Raw genomic sequence first — 20,221 nt, forward strand, 5'->3', positions numbered from 1 at the left:
GTACATTAATATATCCTGAGACTGTGTCTGATCAAAATAACTACCACAGAAACTCAAATGGTATTGTTGATTGAGTCAGAAGTCTATTTAATAAACATTACATTCCACTTCATACAGAAAAGCCAACATGTGTCAAGTAGACTAGAGTGGGTTTATTTTCTAAGAGCAAATTCTCCTTCAATAGGAACATTCTCTTCCCAAAGATATTTTTGTGAACTTCTGTGTTTCCGATTGGAATGCTATATCATACATGGTAAGCTTTACCTATTTGTTAGGCACTTGTATCTCTATTAATTATACTGTACACTCCTTTTTGACATCTAATCTGTTGCTCTCCACAGTGACTTTGTTTAAATGACCAACAGGGTGACAATGAAAATCTTTAAGTATTCAACATTTGAATATTAAAATATTGAATGGAAAGGATAAGACTAAAGGAACTTGTGCATGAAAATGTAAAAAAAAAAAGTCACTATGCAAAAAAAGAAAAAAAAATGCAGTTACATTAGGAAGTCAATTAAATTGGTTTTCTTTCACAGAGAGATGGAGAATATGACTTCTGGCTCTTCCTTTTCCCACTTCCCAATTACCATATCCTATGAATGAGGACTAATTTTATTGATTATATATTAGATTCAATTAATTCTTTATAAACCCTCTTTGCCTTAGACCTATGTGTTCAAAGAATTCTTATTATATCAAAGAATTCTTATTAGCAAAAATCCCTAAGAAGCACAGCATGTTATACTTGATATTTGACTTTTACACATGACACCATAAATTAACACTAATTAATGCATACTAATTATGCATATCCTGTCTGTCCAATCTGACTATAAGCCTTTTAAGGAAAACAATAATATTATGTCTTAAACATATTTATAACTTCATTTTCTAACATGATACCCTTCACAGTCAATAACAGGTGATGATATACAATTATTTAGTAAATGTGAAACTACTCTTAGACTTTAATGTGTTTCCCCATATGCCAGCTTATCCACTTCTTCTTTTTTTTATAGAGCTTTCTTCTTTTATAGAGGTTAGGCTTTGTTATAAATAACAGGAAATCACAAATGCAGGAATGCTCTAATCATCCTGCTATATGTTTCCTTATGTCTTAAACTAAGAACTTGGGTCATTGGGGCTGGGAGTGGGTATGTATCTGTTGGTCTATCTGAGAAAGGTCATAATTCAACAAAGACACCTATTGCAGGGAGCTATGGTGAGGGAGAAAAGACACATCAGCACACATAAATCTAGAAGGTGTCATTGACAAAGAGACCCAGGACCCAGATAAGCTGTTACAGAGGACAGTAAGAACCTCGGAGGTTCAGCTAACATGTATAGCTCATTAATTCAAAACATGTATGTCCAGTCTTAAAAACTTTCTCTTACTCTGTGGAAATCTTCGCTATGGTGTCACAGGAACTGTACTCCACGCCTGTGAAGATTTCCTTGCACTGTGCTGTCCGGACACCATTAAGCCAGTCACCTGTTGTGCGGAAGGTAGTGATGTCGACATTGCTTTGGTCCAGAAGAAGATTTGATGGCCTGCAAAAAAAGAAAACACCAAAGGAAGAGAGATCAGGAGTCAGCAGTGTTACTGCGTTTCAAAATTTGACACCAACATCAGCAGGAACTTCCAGACTTCATGTGGTGTTCCTGTTTATTTGTGGAATTTATCTGCCATGAAGGCTTCATCTGTTCAAGCTGGCAGCTTGCAAGAATACTGTGCAATCATCTTGTCTCAGTGCTTCCCTCTCCACTCATGACCGCTTTGTAAATCATCGAAAATTTGCCAGTGGAATGCATAAATAGACTGATACATACTTCTTTAATTATTTTCTTTAACTAGTAGCAAAGATGGTGGCAATTCAGGATCCAGTTATAGTAGACATGCCATACTGAATACTTAGCTGTCTGGAAGTTCATTTGTAGACATTGTACAGGCTGCTGTCTAAAGGACAGTTGAATAAGCAAGACTGTAATTACAGCAGGGCATAAAGTCAGCACAGATGTAAATAATGTCACATAGGTCATTAAAAATAAAGATCACAAAAGAAATAGAAAAAAGTAGATGGGTAACAATAAATGAAATTCTCACATATATGACAACATCAAATGGAGTTTACGATTTACAGAGAAAGATGAAAGAGGGAGAGATAAATAGATAATAGATATCATGACTGTGATTTATTTTGCACAATACAATCATCATTAAGGGAAACTTCTAGAACTGTTTTATATAATTACATGTCTTACCATAGATCTACTCCCAACCGCAAGATCTGGTGAATAAAAGGAACAGCAGGGACATAAAAGAAACAGAAGGGACCATATTTTTATCCTAGGAGAGCCAAAAGAAGCAGCCTATTGGTAAAATGCCCTTGGGGTGTTTTTTCAGCTCTCAGTGACCCGTATAATTGTCCTTTGACTCATAAGACTGGGACCGGTTACCAGATAGAAAATTGATTGTCCTCTTTTTTTATTTTCTCCTCTTAAGGAAAGGAGCTTGAGCAAAAAGTAGTTATGAAGACCTTTGTTTTGAGATGAATATTAACAACTGGCCATAATGATTACATTGAATATTGTGCTTCTATACTAAGTATATTAAACAGATATGAAGGGCTTTAATTCTTACAACAGGTGATGATAATATGTCCCTATAATAGATGTGGAAGCCAAAACTAAAAGAGATTAAATCACAAATCTTGGTTTCCTCAGGCAAAAAAGGCAAAACTAGGATTTAGATGCAAGTTATTTTATACCAAAGCCCACACTCTTGGCCACTGGTGGAACTTTGTTCATATTGCTTTTCTCGTGTTTTCTCTTAAGTGATTTGTTGTTCCAAGATGTGGCCTCTTTGATTTTTATATTCCACAAAATGTAGAGGTCTAGTGCACAAGCACTGGAACCATAAGGCTTGGGATGAATCCTGGATACAGCACACACTATCTGATCTTCAGTGATTTTCTTTCTTTCTTCCTTTCTTTCAGATTTATTTACTTATTTGAGAGAGAAAGAGAGAGAGAAAGAGTGAGTAAATGTGCAGGTGAGGAGAGAGGGACTGACAGCGGGGAGAGAGACAATCTCAAACAGGCAGCACACCTAGCAGGAGCCCAAGAGCCCAACGCTGGGCTCAATCTCATGACCCTGATATCATGACCTGAGCTGAAATCGAGAGTCCAATGCTTAATTGACTGAGCCACCCAGGCATCCCCAGTGGTTTTCTTATCTTGTCTGTTTTCACATCTGTAAAATGGGAATGATGATCACAGTAGATTTCACACAACTAAAGATTAAATGAGGTTTTAAAAAGAGTACATATATTAAGTGAAACTCAGAGATGTGTAGACATGTAATATGGTATCCGTTAGCTATTTGTTATTCTGACACAAGGTAATGCATCTAGTCAAATGGTTGAAGTTTTTAAAACTTCAAAAAGAAAATAACAATCCCAGTTCATAAAAAATACTAGGAATGTGGTGACGCTGTTAATTATCTTTCTGAGCAACAAGAAGTCCAATGCTTCATGTACAATCTTATGAGTCATGTACAATCTTACGAGCATAATAGGGCAACAATCTTGTAAAGCAGGTATAATTGGGGACCTAATTAGAATAGCCAATAACTTTTACAAGCTCACAATGATTCTATAACCAATGTTTGCAAATAGGTATGCTATTCTGACTTCTGTAGTTTCTGTTTTCATTACTGTAGTAATATATATTATTAATATTTAAATGTGTGCCATAACCTAGTATTTAACTTATAATTGAGAAGGTACATTTAGATTTTTACCTTTTCAAAGTTATCATTCAGAATCTTTCATGTTTTGTGATACTGCAGTTGAATTGAATTAGCATTGATCTCTTAAAGCTTCTTAAAATTATTGTTAAAATCCCCAATGTTAGGATTTATTAACTGAACTTCATATTTTCCTATCTATTAAAAATTAATATTTTGCCTAAGCAAAATCTATTTTTTGAGGTGCTTAAATTCAACATTTAGAATTGTCAGAAGGCAGAACAAATGAAGAATATACTAACATACATTTATCCTTATTTTAGAAACAAATTCAGCCCTTTAAAGTACCAATTCAATAATATTTTTAGAAGTAGCATGGAATAATGAAAGAAGGAACAGTCCTGATAAAATTAAACTGCATAGTGCTTTATCTATGAATAGTAACCATTGATTATCATTTAGGAAATGTGGTAAAACTCATGTTCTCAGGAGGAAAATTTTCCGTAAAGCAAATCTACAAATGTACTAACTCTACTGACATTTAAAAGGAATTTTTAATTGGGAGATTTTTATTACCATTGATAATATTTCTCCAACTCACTCCCATAGGAACCGTGCTTAACTGTGATGCTGATATTCTCAAACCTGAACAATTTTGTATCATGTCTTAGCCCTGCATGCTGCTGTTGGAGACACATGAGAGAATGTAAATTGACAATCCATTTGGATTTTGATACGAATACATTAAATTTTTTTGATGAAAATAAATTTTAAAGTTTTTTTTTCTTGATATAAAGAAATGTTAAGGAAATCTTAATACTGAATTGAAGAAAAAATTGACAACATGACAGTTTGGTTCTGTCTGTATTTTTATCCTCTGCGGAGAAAATAGCTCAATAGCTAGTTGCCTCCCTCTCCTGATCATTTGTAAAGAGGAGGGCAGCTGAGAATGGATGGCTTTTCAACCTTCTTTCAATTAAACTAAACTCAACTATTACAATTTTATCTACCTCAAGTATTTTATTTATAAATTAAAAACAAAAATTATAGAGTTTATAATTTTCATTTATATATTATGGTTTAGTTTTAACTAACACTCAGAGGTTATCTTTAAAAAATGGAAAAGAGAGACAAAAATTAGGTATTATCATTGATTTTCATTCCTTCAAGGAATACCTAGAAAGCTACACAATATAAATAGAATATTGTATAAATTATTCTCTTCAGGGGATTATGTAAAAATAATTTTCTATGACTCTTTAAATTACTCATCTATAAAAAAGGTTAAATCATTTAAAATTTCTTGGTTTTGTTTTTTTTCCCAGGAACTTGAGGAATTACAGATACAGATACACAAGCCAGATTCCAAAATTTACACAATATTCCTGGATTGTTTTAGCATGGCCCTCATGGTGAAATTGCTTTTGTCACTAGCCAGCATTACATAGAACACTGGACCCCTCAGATACGTCATTGAATTAGCAAACAAAATTGATAGGGATCCCATTAAATCAGGTGTGAGACAATTTTATAAGAAAAATGAAGTCATACTTAGAAGACAATAAAATACTAAACCATCTACAGGCAAATGTGTATACACACACACACACACACGTGCACACAGGCACATACACAGACACACACAACGCCCGCGCACACACCCCACAGCTTGTATTTCTACAGTAGCTGCAGTAAAGAATCTAATGTCGACTCTTGGTCCCATGAACAGCAATACTCCTTTATTTATGGGCTAGTGGGTATGAAGAATCAAACCCCAGGACATTTATTCAGAATATTTATGAACTGTGCCTAATAGCAAAATGCAGAGTTTTTTCTTCTCAGTTCAAACTGGTTTGTATTTTTAAACTCAACACTTTAGCCAGACTCAACAAGAGTTTAGAGAAAATTAGTATAAACAAACTGAAATGGAACAGGACGTGCAGATTAGGGATTAGAGTGACCCCAACTGAGTTTTTCTATTTATTACTTGGATCAAAGTACAATGAAGACAAAGAATGGCCTAATTTTAATGCCAGTGACCTCAGAATAACCAGCCCTGCAAAGTATCATTTTTCCACTTCCAGGATTTCTCTGGGGAATTCAAATAAAAATTGGTTCCTTTCCTCCTCGGAGAGGACATCTGGAGAGTTTATCAATGGATAGGAATTTGTCTCTCACTGTGAAGAGCCTGTGATGTCTCTTCATGCGCACCAAGGGAATGTGTGCTTTTTTGAGCAGCTGCAGGCATTGGCTATTTTTTTTAGACCCAGCCCCAGACTTGGGTCTGAAGGGGAAATTTATAGGCTGGGTGATGTGCACCGTGAGCTCACACTTTTACTAGACAAATTAGATAGGTTTCAATCCATGCAGCTGTAAACGATGTCCTGCAGAGTTCCACCTGATCTTTTACAGCTTTTCATAAATCAGTACCTACTGGCCGCAAACCGCAGTCATTAAAAAGAAATCATGGAAATTACATGTTTGCTCAGGGGAAGCAAAAAAATAACTTTCCTACCCTTCTTTCTCCCTCCTTGTATTTAGGCTTGTGAATTATTCTTTTATGGATTTTCATACTGTTGCATTAAAGAGGTATGCATGTATTTTCTTCCCATCAATTCCTATTTTATCTGCAAATGGTTTCATACCAATTAGCACCTGATACTGGGGACCAAATATCAATAAAGAACTTCCAGTCCCAAGAATATCTTCTCATAATGAGGTTATTTCAATATCGAATTAGAATTCCAAATCACTAGGATTGGATGTTAAGTTATCCTTTTAGAATATAAAGACTCCTTTTGGTATACAAATGGCTTTATTTTTCATGTCTTAAAAATAATGATTAATACACATTTCCTTAATAAGTAAGTAGGTCCCAACTGCGTTTAGAAGTAAATATCAATAACAGTGGAGATGAACACTCTATGACTATAATTATCTACATTTTTGTCTGTTGTTCTGAATGGTTTCAGGGAATATATGTACTCAAGAATAGTTTCTTAAAGGCAGAATACCAACTATATCTATGTTTATTATTGTCTGAAATTATTTATCTAATTTTTCAATGATTCTTCTTGATTAATTATTAACTTTTTTATTTGAAACAGTGTCTTCCTACTATATTTCATGGGCACATCTTGTATTTGTCAATTTTTTACATGTGGGTTTATTACAATCTTGATCTTTTTATCACTTTTTATCACATTAAAAATTCCACATAAGATTAGGAAAATTTAATTTGTCCTAAGTAACTAAAAATAATTTTGAGTGTATAGAGCTCCCAATAGGAAAATAGTATATCCATGACACATTAAGGAAAAGTAAAGTCATTGTGTTTATTTTAGTTATCTCTAGGCCTTAAGGATAAGAATCTTAGCGGTAATAGCTATTACATCTGGTTTAATTCCTCCCAATGGCAAAATTACCTACTTTGATTTTTTTTAAAAGATTTTATTTGTTTATTTGAGAGAGAAACAGTGAGAGAGAGCATGAGAGGCAAGAAGGTCAGAGGGAGAAGCAGACTCCCCATTGAGCTGGGAGCCCGATGCGGGACTCCATCCTGGGACTCCAGGACCATGATCTGAGCCGAAGGCAGTTGCTCAACCAACTGAGCCACCCAGGCGCCCTCTACTTTGATTTTTAAGATAAAAAAAAAAAAATCATCTGGGTTTTTGGCACACTCGCTTCCCTATAAATGGTTCTTCATCATATTTGATCAGTGAGGAAAGTCACCTTGTCAGTTTCAGAATTGGAGGTCAAAGTCAATGTTGAGAAATAGATTGTTTTTGTTAGACTTCTCTTAAAGGACATAGTAATTGTCAAAAACAGTTATTCTCAAAAAGAATTATATTCTCTTAGAAATCAGAAGTATTTTATTTACACTAATTTACTGCTATTAACAGGGAAACATTACTAGTGTTGCTTATGTTTGCTCCTATTTATCCTGCCAAGTTAATAGGAAAAAAAAAAATCCCTTCAAAGTTAGTAATACAATGGAACAATATATTTTAAATTATTTCAATAAACCACTTGAGTGTAATTAGATCTATAGAACCTCATTCTAAATTATAATTAGAGGAATGCTTGGGTAGCTCAGTTGGTTAAGCACCCTGCTCTTGATGTTGGCTCTGATCATGATCTCAGGGTCCTAGATGGAGCCCAATGTTGGACTCCCTACTAAGTAGGGACTCTGCTGGAGAGTTTCTCCCTCTCCCACAACCTCTCCCCACCATTCACATGCTCTCTAAAACAAATATTTAAAAAAAATTTTTTTTTTTGTTTTTTGTTTTTTGTTTTTTTTTTCCCTTTTTATTAATTTTTTCAGCGTAACAGTATTCATTCTTTTTGCACAACACCCAGTGCTCCATGCAAAACGTGCCCTCCCCATCACCCACCACCTGTTCCCCCAACCTCCCACCCCTGACCCTTCAAAACCCTCAGGTTGTTTTTCAGAGTCCATAGTCTCTTATGGTTCGCCTCCCCTCCCCAATGTCCATAGCCCGCTCCCCCTCTCCCAATCCCACCTCCCCCCAGCAACCCCCAGTTTGTTTTTAAAAAATTTTTTAAATTACAATTCAATACATTGTTTAAGACCTTATGCCATAAATTTGGTTGCCTTCACTTTAGAACCTCATTCTAAATACACAGGATGTATTATTTAATACTTTATGCCAAAAATTTGTATTCCATAAATTAAAATATTATTGAAGAATCCAACTGCCTGGAGTATTAAATTATGTAAATTTAAAGAAAAAAATTCTCTATTTCATTTTATATAAGTATTCATAAATTTAAAAGGAATTTATTTAGTGCCTAAGTAGAAATGAATTAATTCATCTCATATTTTTCTCTATTGTTAGTCTTCTTTATTTTTAATTTAGCTACATTCATAAAAATAACTTAATTCATTTAAATCCAGGAGCTATATTTTATACAGAATATAAAACCATTTGAGTATTTATATAGTATAAAATATGTACCATAAAAATAATTTAAATTATACATGATTAATTCTTCAAAATAGTCTCTTTTAAAAAAATGAATTTTTAAATTTTCTTGGTGGGGGTAGAGAAGGAGACCAAGAGAGAATCTCAAGTAGGCTCCATGCCCACACTGATCTCACCACCCTGAGATCATGACCTGAACTGAAAACAAGAGTCAGACACTTAACCAACGGAGCCACCCAGGTTAAAAATGAATTTGATTTATTTCTCCTATCTGTGTAACTAAATTATATGTTAAGTAGGAGAAAATTTATCATTGTAAGACCGTTTTCTATTTATTTTTATGGAAGTATCTTATTTTTTTCTTTTTCTCAATTATTTATTTATTTATTAAAGAGAGAAAGAGCACAAGCAGGGGGAGGGGTAGGCAGAAGGAGAGGGAGAAGTACACTCCCTCTGCCTGATGTGGGACTCCATGTTCCGGGGACCCTGGGAGCATGACTTGAGCCAAAGTTAAGCCAAAGCTTAACTGACTGAGTGCCCCATGGAAGTATTTTCTATCAAGAACTTCTTTAAGAAAGATTTTGTCAATTCTTTTTTTCTTTTTTAAAGATCTTATTTATTTATTTGAGTGAGAGAGAGAAAGAGGTTGGGGGGGTGGTGCAGAGGGAGTGGCACAGGGGGAGAAGCAGACTCCTCACTGAGCAGGGAGCCTAACAAGGAGTTCAGTCCCAGATTCCACGGGTCATGACCTGAGCCAAAGGCAAATGCTTAACCAACTGAATCACCCAGGTGCCCTGATTTCTTCAATTCTTAAAAAGGGAGGAAACTTTATGTTTACTGTTTTATACATGTGTGTTACATTTACATTTTTTTCTAAATTTCTTAAAAGCACTGTTTTTTCATTACCTTTTCACCATCATGTGTGTTACATTTACATTTTTTTCTAAATTTCTTAAAAGCACTGTTTTTTCATTACCTTTTCACCATCCAATTATAACTAAACCTCTTAAAATGTTGTATCTCATGTTATCACTGTAAAAGAATCAAAATAGTTCTCTAAAAAGAACCCAATGTTATTACCCTTGCTTAACTGAATGGCTTTTTTCTCTCAGTTGTCTTGTTTTCCCCACCACTCTTAAGCAGCTTTTGATAACAATTCATTCTATCCACTTTTGGAAAATTCCTGGAGCTGTGGATTCAGTAATGGTTTAAGTCACATTTGTAATTCTGCCCCTGATTTCTACCAAACACTTTGTATCCCTCTGCTCTGTGATTGGTACTGTTCCCCTGAAGCTCTAAAGAGACCATTTTCTTTCTCTCTGGGTTGTGTATGCAGTGGGTTAATGTTCTGAGACATTTATGAATGTTTCATACTTTTTTTTTCTTTTAGGACTGCCATTCACTGACATTAATTGGCTCTACAATCTCCTTATAAGGGGCCACACATGTAAACCGGTGTGATGAGCTAACGTCACACCGGTTTACATAGGATTGAAGCATTCACCCATTTCAATTAGCTTCTTGGCCCTTACCGCCATTTTGGTTCTGGATTAAGTGATGGAGGCATTTAGAAGGTTCAGAAGGATCCCTAAACACCAAGAGAGCCCAGAGGCAGCAAGAAGAAGCATGGAGACAGTTTGGGGGGTGGGTGGGATGACCCAGTGTCAACTTCTGTGAACCGACACCCTCCACTACTCATAGATTAAATTCTCCTTATAATCCATGAGATATGAAAGTTTTAATTACAAATTACAATTTTAGAAAAATAAGAAGAGATATATTTTTGATAAAGCCTAGCATTACTAGGGGAACCTGTGTGGCTCAGTCAATAAGTACCTAACTTTTGACTCAGGCTCAGGTTATGATCTCGGGGACCTGAACCGAGCTCTATGTCAGGTTCTCCACACAGTGTGGAATCTGCTTGCCCCTCTTCCTTTGCCTCCCCCAGCTTGTGTTACATCTCTCTCAAACAAATAAATAAAATCTTAAACAAACAAACAAACAAACAAACAAACAAACCCAGCATTGCTAGATTGAGGTTTGTACCCCTAGGCAAGTTTCTGTGAGGTTTTTTATTATTTTTACAGAGAGAAGGCTCTATATTGATTGTGCAGGTTTAATTTCTCCCCCAGTTTGAGATGTGAACTTCTAGTTTCCTGTGGGATATGGTCTCACTGTTCCAAAATGCTCTTCTGTCTCACAGACCTGCTCTTCCTTATGCCCTTCCTCTGCTGTCAGTGAGAGCATTGTTCTCAAGTTCTCCATGTTCAAAACCTAGAAGTACTCTCCAATACTTTCTCTGTCGCTCTGCACAGCTCATTGGCCACCATGTCCTATAATACTTCAGTAAGACTTTTTGAATTCATACATTTTCTTTTTGTTTCCTCTGCTTTACCTGAGAGGAAGTTCTTTCTTAAACAACTGAAATCATCTCCCAACTCCTTATTATGAATGTCTTTACTCCAACTCTTCTTAGGACTATCTGCCAGAGACCTATTTGATAGGCAGCAGACCATATGTCACTTAAGTATCTTCCATGGTTTCTCTTTTCCTCATGGACAAAAGTCCAGATCTCTAATGATGCCACGAAATCTTCCATTATCCTGTGAAATAATCTATCAGGCTCTTTCCTCATCCTTGCCTTTTTAAATCCTATATTCCTTCAGAATTATATGATGCCAAAAAATATGGAAGTATCCTAAGTTTTTGTGTGTTCGCTTCTTTGCACAGTGTTTCCCCTAGCCTGATATGATCTGATCTGCCTAAAGATATTTCATCCAGCGTTCAAAAGTTACTTCTTCTCTACGACTAATCATCACAAAGCCTAGTAAAATGCCTGGCACAAAGTAACTTCTAACTGAACATCTGTGGCTTCATATCAATGTACTGTCTAAACTTCAAGTTCATGTATGTCTCCTTCAATTACACTACTTATAGGAAAATAAATCAATTACTGGAAGACAAACATAACATAAAATTTAATATAACTCTCCTTCTCTTCTCACCACCTCTTGCAATATCTAAGTTTTTAGTTGGCACACCCTGAGCATCTGCTTATATATCCTCCCACTTCCAGCAGGAATATTCACAAAGACACTCTTAGTGGAAGATTCTCTGGGAATTATTCTGTTATGAATCACCAACTCTAATGAAGGTTGAAAAGTGAAATGAGGCATCGTAGAAGGATTTCTGTAATGTATATGAAATAAATTTTGCCATGAAACTAACTAGACACAGGCTGATTCTGGAAACCATCATCTCCATTGGAATGATGGAATAATATTACTTTTCCTAATGGAGTTTATAGGCATAATTCTATACACTGATCTAAATAAGTCATTCAGAAACTTGAATTCTTGGTGCCATCCACAAAATCAGATGAGGATAGTCTCCTAGTATGCTTGGATGAGGACATTTTTGGAGTTGAATTGATAGGGAGAGATATGAAATTTTGCTTAGGAGAAAATTTTAAGCTTTTAGTATTATGACCAATGTCTGCATAAATCTATATAATGAATAGAAAAAAAACAAGAATTCTTTAAAAATCCTTTATCTATTGAAATGGATATTTATTATTTTAGAAAATGTATATTGATGTACTTAGTAGATAGTCATTGAGTTCCCAGTACCAACTTGGTACTGGTAATACAAGAGAAACATGGCATCCGATCTCATAGGATAGAATTTATCTGAGTACTGGATACTTAAAAAGAAAACACACAAAAGAAATTAATTTGGGAAAGCAGTGGAAGGGTGAAGCTACTACAAGAAAATAAAAGCATAAATTTTTTGAATATTAATTTTGAGAAGACTGTGAGACTCTGATTTGAGAAGTTTGGCCATGAAATCTTGTGGATAAAGAAGGCAGGATGTGATGTGGCAGAGATGTGAGGCCAGCAGAGGTAATGTTTGCAAACAGCATCTCCTAAACTCCCTGTATGATAAAAATCACCTGAAGTTTTTTATCAAACTATCCAAATTCTATTCCCCTTTCTTAGAGTTTTCTAGAACAGGATAACTGTCTACTTAATTAGTTCTCCTATAATTCTTATTGCCAGGGAATTTTTTTTAGGATTTTATTTATTTATTTGACAGACAGAGATCACAAGTAGGCAGCGATGCAGGTGGAGAGAGGAAGGGAAGCAGGCTCCCTTCTGAGCACAGAGCTCAATGCGGGGAGGAGGGGGGCTCTATCCCAGGACACTGGGATCATGACCTGAGCCGAAGGCAGAGGCTGCAAAGGAGGAGGGAGGGAGAGAGTGGGAGGAGAGGGAAAGGAAGGATTTGTGTCTGACAAGTAGATGGACCCTTGCTCTAGTCCCCTCTTATAATTAGAGAGAGGGGAAAAAAAAAAAAAAAGCAAGATGGGTAGGTGCAGGCACCAGTAACTTTTTGTTTTGCTGCCAGAATTTCCCATCTGAGGGCTCATATTTTCTCAATGAAGTATGTGGCAAGGACATCACTGGAAAATTAAAGGGAGATGGGAATGAGTTTAATCAGTGATGATAAAGGATGAAATAAGAATTATTTAAAATGGGAAAGCAAATTTTCTAAAGGAAAAAAATATTTTCTTGATGTTGTTATATGGAACTTGAGGTTGTTGCTAATAAATTTATATTGATGTAATCCACCTAGTTGTGTGTTTTAAGGACAATAAATAAACGTATAAACACAACTTCCACGACTTTTATATTTAGGTGAATTAAGATATATGGGACTTATCAGAGAAAATATTTTTCCTAAAGTTACATATTTTGTGACAAAATACATAGAATTTATTCAAGTATTAAGGATATATATTAGGAGAAATAATATTCAATTTCAATAAGAATGGAAAAGTGAATATAAGAAGTATTTTAAAATTTGGGTATAGGGGGCGCCTGGGTGGCTCAGTGGTTTAAGCCGCTGTCTTCGGCTCAGGTCATGATCTCAGGGTCCTGGGATCAAGTCCCGCATCGGGCTCTCTGCTCGGCAGGGAGCCTGCTTCCCTCTCACTCTCTCTGCCTCTCTGCCTACTTGTATCTCTCTCTGTCAAATAAATAAATAAAATCTTTAAAAAAAAAAAATTTGGGTATAGGAGATATCCTGATATACTATGATCGGATATTAACCACCCTTTTCCCCACATAGAATTGGAGTTAAATATCCCTTGATCATATTATATGAGTTAGGAATACTATCCTATGGAAATAGCTTGCATGTCTTTTTTATGATATGGAAAGAACTGAAAGGTATTTATTTTTTGTTGTTCTTGCTTCCCCCCATGACTGCTATTGAGTAAATATCAAAAGAAATGGATTCAGGGTACAAACTATGGTCCAGAGAAGGGATTTCTCCAACCTATCAGGTTGGATCCAACCCATTGGGTGGATTTCCAAGAGAGTCTGTACAGTTTCTCCCTGTGAACATTTGAACAAGAGATTCAATCTTACAGGATAAGTTACAAGTAGTTTTTCCTGCTAAGGATATATCATCAAGTTCAATCTTAGTGACCCCTAAATGTTATTTTCAACAAATAATCTATAATTTTATTTTTATTTTTTTCCCATTTTATTTATTTTTTCAGCGTAACAGTATTCATTGTTTTTGCACAACACCCAGTGCTCCATGCAAAACGTGCCCTCTCTATTACCCACCACCTGTTCCCCCAACCTCCCACCCCTGACCCTTCAAAACCCTCAGGTTGTTTTTCAGAGTCCATAGTCTCTTATGGTTCGCCTCCCCTTCCAAATTTTTTTTAATAAACATATAATGTATTTTTATCCCCAGGGGTACAGGTCTGTGAATCGCCAGGTTTACACACTTCACAGCACTCACGATAGCACATACCCTCTCCAATGTCCATAGCCCCCTCCCTCTCTCTATATGTTGATATTAAGACTTTGGTTCATATTCCTCTTATTCACTTCATCCAAATATAGTGCAAAACCTGGATCACATAGTCTTAATATAATTGTTCCTCTTAATGTTAAAAACCATATGCTATTATAAAGTGCAGCAGCAAATGCTCTATCAATTTGAAAGTCATAATTCTCGGCGACTATCAGTAAAGACAGCAAAAGAGAAACAAATTCCTTCAAATAAAGCATTGTGTTATATCTTTTACATCTTTTACATGAGTCATGGTAAATCATCACTCACTATGTAGCATTTATACATCCCACTTAATACTGTGGATTTATATGCATACTAAGTGCAGTTCTTTTACTAATCATGTAACTGTCCTATAAGAGCACATATCATCAGAATGGAAAAGAACTGTTTTCTCTTATGTGTACAATGAGAATATAAATCTTTAAACATGAAAGCTTTGCCTTTAGTTTCTCTGAGAAGTATTAAGTATATTAACACTTTTTTTTCCCTTCTCATGGCCACTGACGAAATTCATCTCCTATTCCCTACTTCTCCAATGGCACTTTTTAGATACACTTTAACTTGCATTCCTCACAATCATTAAGAGAACACAGGAGGAATATGCATAAAATGTAATGGCTGTCATGCATTTGGAATTGCATTATAGCTTTGATGTACTGACATCTGTCTTCTGTTGCCGGACACTGACATTATTTTATACTCCGTTTTATTCTCTACAGTGTCTAACAAAGTCATTGGCACACAATGCAGTTTCAACAAATGTTTGTTTAGTTACACAGTGGGGGGAACTGCATCTGCTGGCCCAGTGCAATGTGTTAGAAGCTTTATTATTTTTGAAGCTTTATTTTAGATAAGACTCCAGGAGATTTCATTTTTTTTCCTCTTAAAAATTGTGTTTACATAGTAGAGAGTGAAAAGAATCTACGTGCCCAGGGTTTCTATCTCCCGAAGATTTAAACCCAAGTCCAAATGTAGACTCACTCAAGTCAAGCTGGAAGTTAAAAGTATCTCTGAATTTCATCATTACAATTAAACAACATAAGAATTTCTCTCGGAAGTTTTTTTCTTTTTTTTAAAGGAAGAAAAGAAAGACACTTTTCTCCAGTCCTCAGGAAAACAAGTTTCAAAGAATGCCGTTTGGGAAGTGGGAGAAGAAAATTAACCCAGTGGAGATATAGAAAACACACTGATGTGTGAGTGAGAGCAAAATCTGAGTGTCACCTTGCTGCCGCGCTGGTGATGATCTTCAGGCTGCCTGGGTTCCGGATAAGCTTGTCCAGAATGCTGACAATCTGCTCAAACTTGGGTCTGTTGTTTCTGTCTTTCTGCCAGCAGTCCAGCATCAGCTGATACAATGCAGCTGGGCAGTCCATGGGGGGCGGCAGCCGATAGCCTTCATCCACAGCTTTAATCACCTGTGTGAGAAGCAGTTTCCAGGGACTTCAGAACTAAGATTCCTTTTATTCTCCGTGGGAAGGGTACGCCAATATGAATATTTTAAAGTTAAGTGGAAAAGTTCTCATCTTCAGTTACTTAATAGGATGACAGCTTATGAAATAAATAAGAGATTATTCCTGCCTACAAATGTTATATAAAGGAAGAGCTAGAGAGCGAGAACGTGAATTTAGGAAAGAAGCATTTGTCAAGCTCCTTTTCAGATGAAAATCAGAAGAAACATTCTGTGATATAGGAAATTCAATGAGTTATAAAGAAATTATTATGTGGTAATACAGATTTATGTGGAATATCATTTGTATGTGAATGGATGCAGAAAAAGTTAATCTACAGATTTTGTTTATACTTCATTCAAATGGTACCTCCCAAATCATAGTAAGTTCCTTAGGTAGGATCCTATGTGCCGAACAATGAAGAGATTATTAGTTCATTTGTACTTTTAAAATCACATAAAACAGTGATTTTCAAACTTACTGTGTATCAGAATAATCTGGAGGACTAAATATATAGATTGTTCTCCTCTGATTCCATAAGTCTAAAGGAAGGCCTGAGAATTTGCATTACTGCAAATTCCCAAGCCCTGCTAAAGCTGCTGGTCCAGAGCCCACAGTCTCAGATCCTCGAATACAGAGAAAATTTGGACAACTGAGTCTGATTTTCCCAGCACTATTATAAACATATCTGGATTGGAGAGTACAGAGAAAGGTTTTATATGCAAATATGGTAAAAACAGTTTTATATGTAGTGGGCAGCAAATGACTAAAAGCATCTGAGCTTTCCATCTCATGTATCATTGAGATCATGCTCACAGTCTTTGGCTAAGGAGAAAGAAAAGTCTCTGAGCGCTGATCCCATGTCAACAGCATTCTTTTACTAAGCATTTGCAAGACATGACTTCTAAAACCAAAAATCCTTTTCAAAAATCATATCAGAGTTACAAAAGAAAGTTTAACATTATTTTTCCAACCATATACTTCAATTCGTATGACTAAATTCACATGTAATTTTAGTACATTAAGGAAAACAACACACAGACCTTTATTTGTTGCTTTGTCTGACACTGGGAAATACTATGTTTAAGTAAGCAAGATGCTGGCATAGATGCATTAATTAGATCTACAAAGAAGGGCAGACATGTGGCATTTTAATGTTACATAGAAACAACTTTATAGGAAAAATACTTCAAACAGTCCCCGATATCTATTGACTATCTTTTCAGTCACTCATTTCATTACATTCTTATTACAAATGTCCTTATTTTGTCTCATTTCTAAACCCCTGCTTCAGGGAAACGTGTAAATCTGTAAGAGCAACTCAATTAACATCCTTGCAAGACCTGGAAACTATTTCATTTCTTCTAAGTATTCTATTTCAGTGTCACAAACTGGGAGCCACCTGGTTTCATTATGCTCCACTTCCTTGCACAGCTTGATCTCTTAATCTGAACCCATAATTCATTGACTACAAATACTTACATCCTGATTGGACATCTCCCAGTATGGTCTCTCTCCATAGGACATCACCTCCCAGAGAACAATCCCATAACTCCATACGTCGCTGGCTGACGTGAACTTGCGGTAAGCTATAGCTTCTGGTGATGTCCATCGGATTGGGATCTTCCCTCCCTTTAAATATAAAATTATGCACATATGTGATCAAGACTGAATTTGTCAGAGTATGTCTGAAATGGAATATGGGTTTATGCTGAAATATCTGGATGTTCTATTTTAATGCCAAGAAGAAGTGAGTGGCATAGGATGTACTGAAGTGTTTACCTACAATTAATCTGTTGAAAGGAAAATATTTAAAAATTATTTAAATACTGCTGGCTTATATCAACTATGGCACATTAATTACTCATCTGAAAAAAATGACCTAAAGTCGGCATACTACATGGTATATTAGAATTGAATGTGGTATCCTGAGTCAACCTTTATTGATTTAACATAGATTTATGTTTGACCAAGCGATCTTAGTTCAGAATGCAAGTTAATATTTGTAAAGAACTATACCAAAAGAAGAACTTATACCACTCCTTGTTATGTAAGTTTTCATTGGTATTTGTTAACTAAATAAATTTTGTTAAATCATACTTCTAAAATACTCTCCTCGATTCATAATCAATCATCTTGATTAGTTTACCCGGTGCTTCACTTCATCATTAATCACTGAAGTACCTTCCATGTACTAGGTAGGCACCATATGAACTAACTAGATAGAATAACTACATTCCCAGAACTTATAGTCTAGAGGAGAATCTTGCTTCTCTGAGTTATGGGAGATATAAAGATATAACTCCCATGGAATTTGCTCTCAGTTTAATAAATACATTTAATAAAAATGTGTCGAGTAGCAACCATATGGGAAATATTAGGCAAGTCACCCTGGGTGAGACAAATATAAATAACACACTAGCCCTTCTGTTTGGAAAATCTCAGGCAACTAGGAATGATCATTAGTTGTTTTGAATAATGAAATGCAGAAAGAAGTATCTAGTACTTTGTTTCTCAAACTTTATTATATATGAATCAGCTGGAGTTTGCTCCCATTAAAATGGAAGCACTGATTCAGTAGTTGCAAGGTGTAGCCATGGTCTGCTTTTCTCAAAAGCTCCAGATAATGCTGGTCATACTAGTCATAGACCTTCCAGGCTCTATGCAGCAGAGATGGATATGATGCAGAGCACGGGGCTGAGAGTCACTAGAGAGACTGAGGAGGTCACATATGAATTGAGCCTGAAAAGATGTACAGATCTATTTTAAAGACTTTATTTATTTGACAGAGAGAGACACAGGGAGAAAGGGAACACAAGTAGGGGGAGCAAGAGAGGGAGAAGCAGGCTTCCTGCTGAGCAAGGAGCCCGAAGTGGGGCTTGAACCAAGGACCCTGGGATCATGACCTGAGCTGAAGGCGAACGCTTAACCGACTGAGCCACCCAGGCGTCCCAATGTGCAGACTTTTGATATAAGAAAAAAAAAGGCTCAATACTGAAAAGAGTTCACATCATCCAAATCATAAGGCCTATTCATCAAAAGGTTTGTTTGGCTGCCTAGCACTTCATCGGATTTGAAGTAGTGCTGGGGGGAGGGGGATGTGAAATATCGCTATGGAGAAATGGATCCTAGGAGGTAAAGCTATTAAACCTCATTACACCTGAGCTTCTTCATGTTATTTGGAAAAGTAAAAGTTCTGGTTCATAGTATAACTGTGGGGCTATGTGACAAATTTCAATAAAACCATAGTTCCTGGCACACAGTACTCTAGAAACATCAGCTTAACACTCTCAAACTTGGAGGGAAATACCATATATCAAACAAAGTATCAAACAGAGAAGGAAAATATATGTTTTCAAAGAAGTTTCCAGCGTGATTATGCTACAGAGTATGTGGAGGAATATGATGGAAAAGGATGGAAAAAGATCAGGTTGAGGCTTAACCATAATCCTCAAGTAAACTGAACCAGCTTAATCCTGCAGAGGACAGGATTGATCTGCAATTGGAACTTTCTCCATAAACTGGATGCTTCTCCTTGATGCTTTCATACAAGGGAACTGCTCAAGGAGAACACTGCCATAGGTCTTTGAAGGAGGTGGGCTTTGAAGAATGCATGAAACGGCAGTGAAGTGAGCACAGAGAGGGTGACTGAGCACAGCCTTCTTGAGGAGCTAGCAGCCGAAGGCTAGTTGATGCTCTATATTGGTGAAGTAAAATAAACCAGGTTGGGGAGATGGGAGTGAGACTAATAGCCTTGGGAGATCCCAGGAGACACTACAGTGCACAGTGTGCCCCATAGGAGTGGGATGGTTTAGAATCAGAAAAACAGAACAGAAAACTTTTATGGTTAAGTAGAGGAGAAGGTCTTAGAATTTTCCCTTTCTTTTCTCTCTCACTCACTCATTCACTCTCTTCTTCACAGTCTGCATTACTTTCAACATTTTGAAGGGTCCTTTTCATACTCAGATTTGGAGGGTAAAAGGGTGCCTGGGTGGCTCAGTCAGTTAAGCTTCCAACTTTTGATTTAGGCTCAGGTAATGATCTCAGAATCCTGAGATCAAGCCCCACATCAGGCTCACACTGGGTGTGGAGGCTATTTAAGATTCTCTCTCTCCCTCTGCCCCTCCCCCTCCTGCTCTCCCTGGTTCTTTTCTGAAAAGTAAGTAAGTAAGTACGTAGGTAAATAAATAAATAAATTTGGAG

At 36.2% G+C, this 20,221-nt stretch overlaps 1 protein-coding gene across 2 annotated transcripts in view; it reads right to left on the reverse strand.

Annotated features, from left to right (window-relative positions):
- EPHA3 (EPH receptor A3) overlaps positions 1-20,221 on the reverse strand; it is a 364,949-nt gene that overhangs the window by 7,967 nt on the left and 336,761 nt on the right. For both annotated transcript variants that reach the window (XM_046003412.1, XM_046003410.1), the window contains exons 14-16: positions 17,501-17,650; positions 15,792-15,985; positions 1,399-1,554 (exon numbers count right to left, since the gene is read on the reverse strand). In XM_046003412.1, the coding sequence (XP_045859368.1) occupies positions 1,399-1,554; positions 15,792-15,985; positions 17,501-17,650 (500 nt within the window). The remainder of the gene's footprint in view (positions 1-1,398; positions 1,555-15,791; positions 15,986-17,500; positions 17,651-20,221) is intronic.

The sequence above is a fragment of the Meles meles genome, chromosome 4, assembly GCF_922984935.1.
Source record: "Meles meles chromosome 4, mMelMel3.1 paternal haplotype, whole genome shotgun sequence".
In the NCBI taxonomy this organism is placed as follows: Eukaryota; Metazoa; Chordata; class Mammalia; order Carnivora; family Mustelidae; genus Meles; species Meles meles.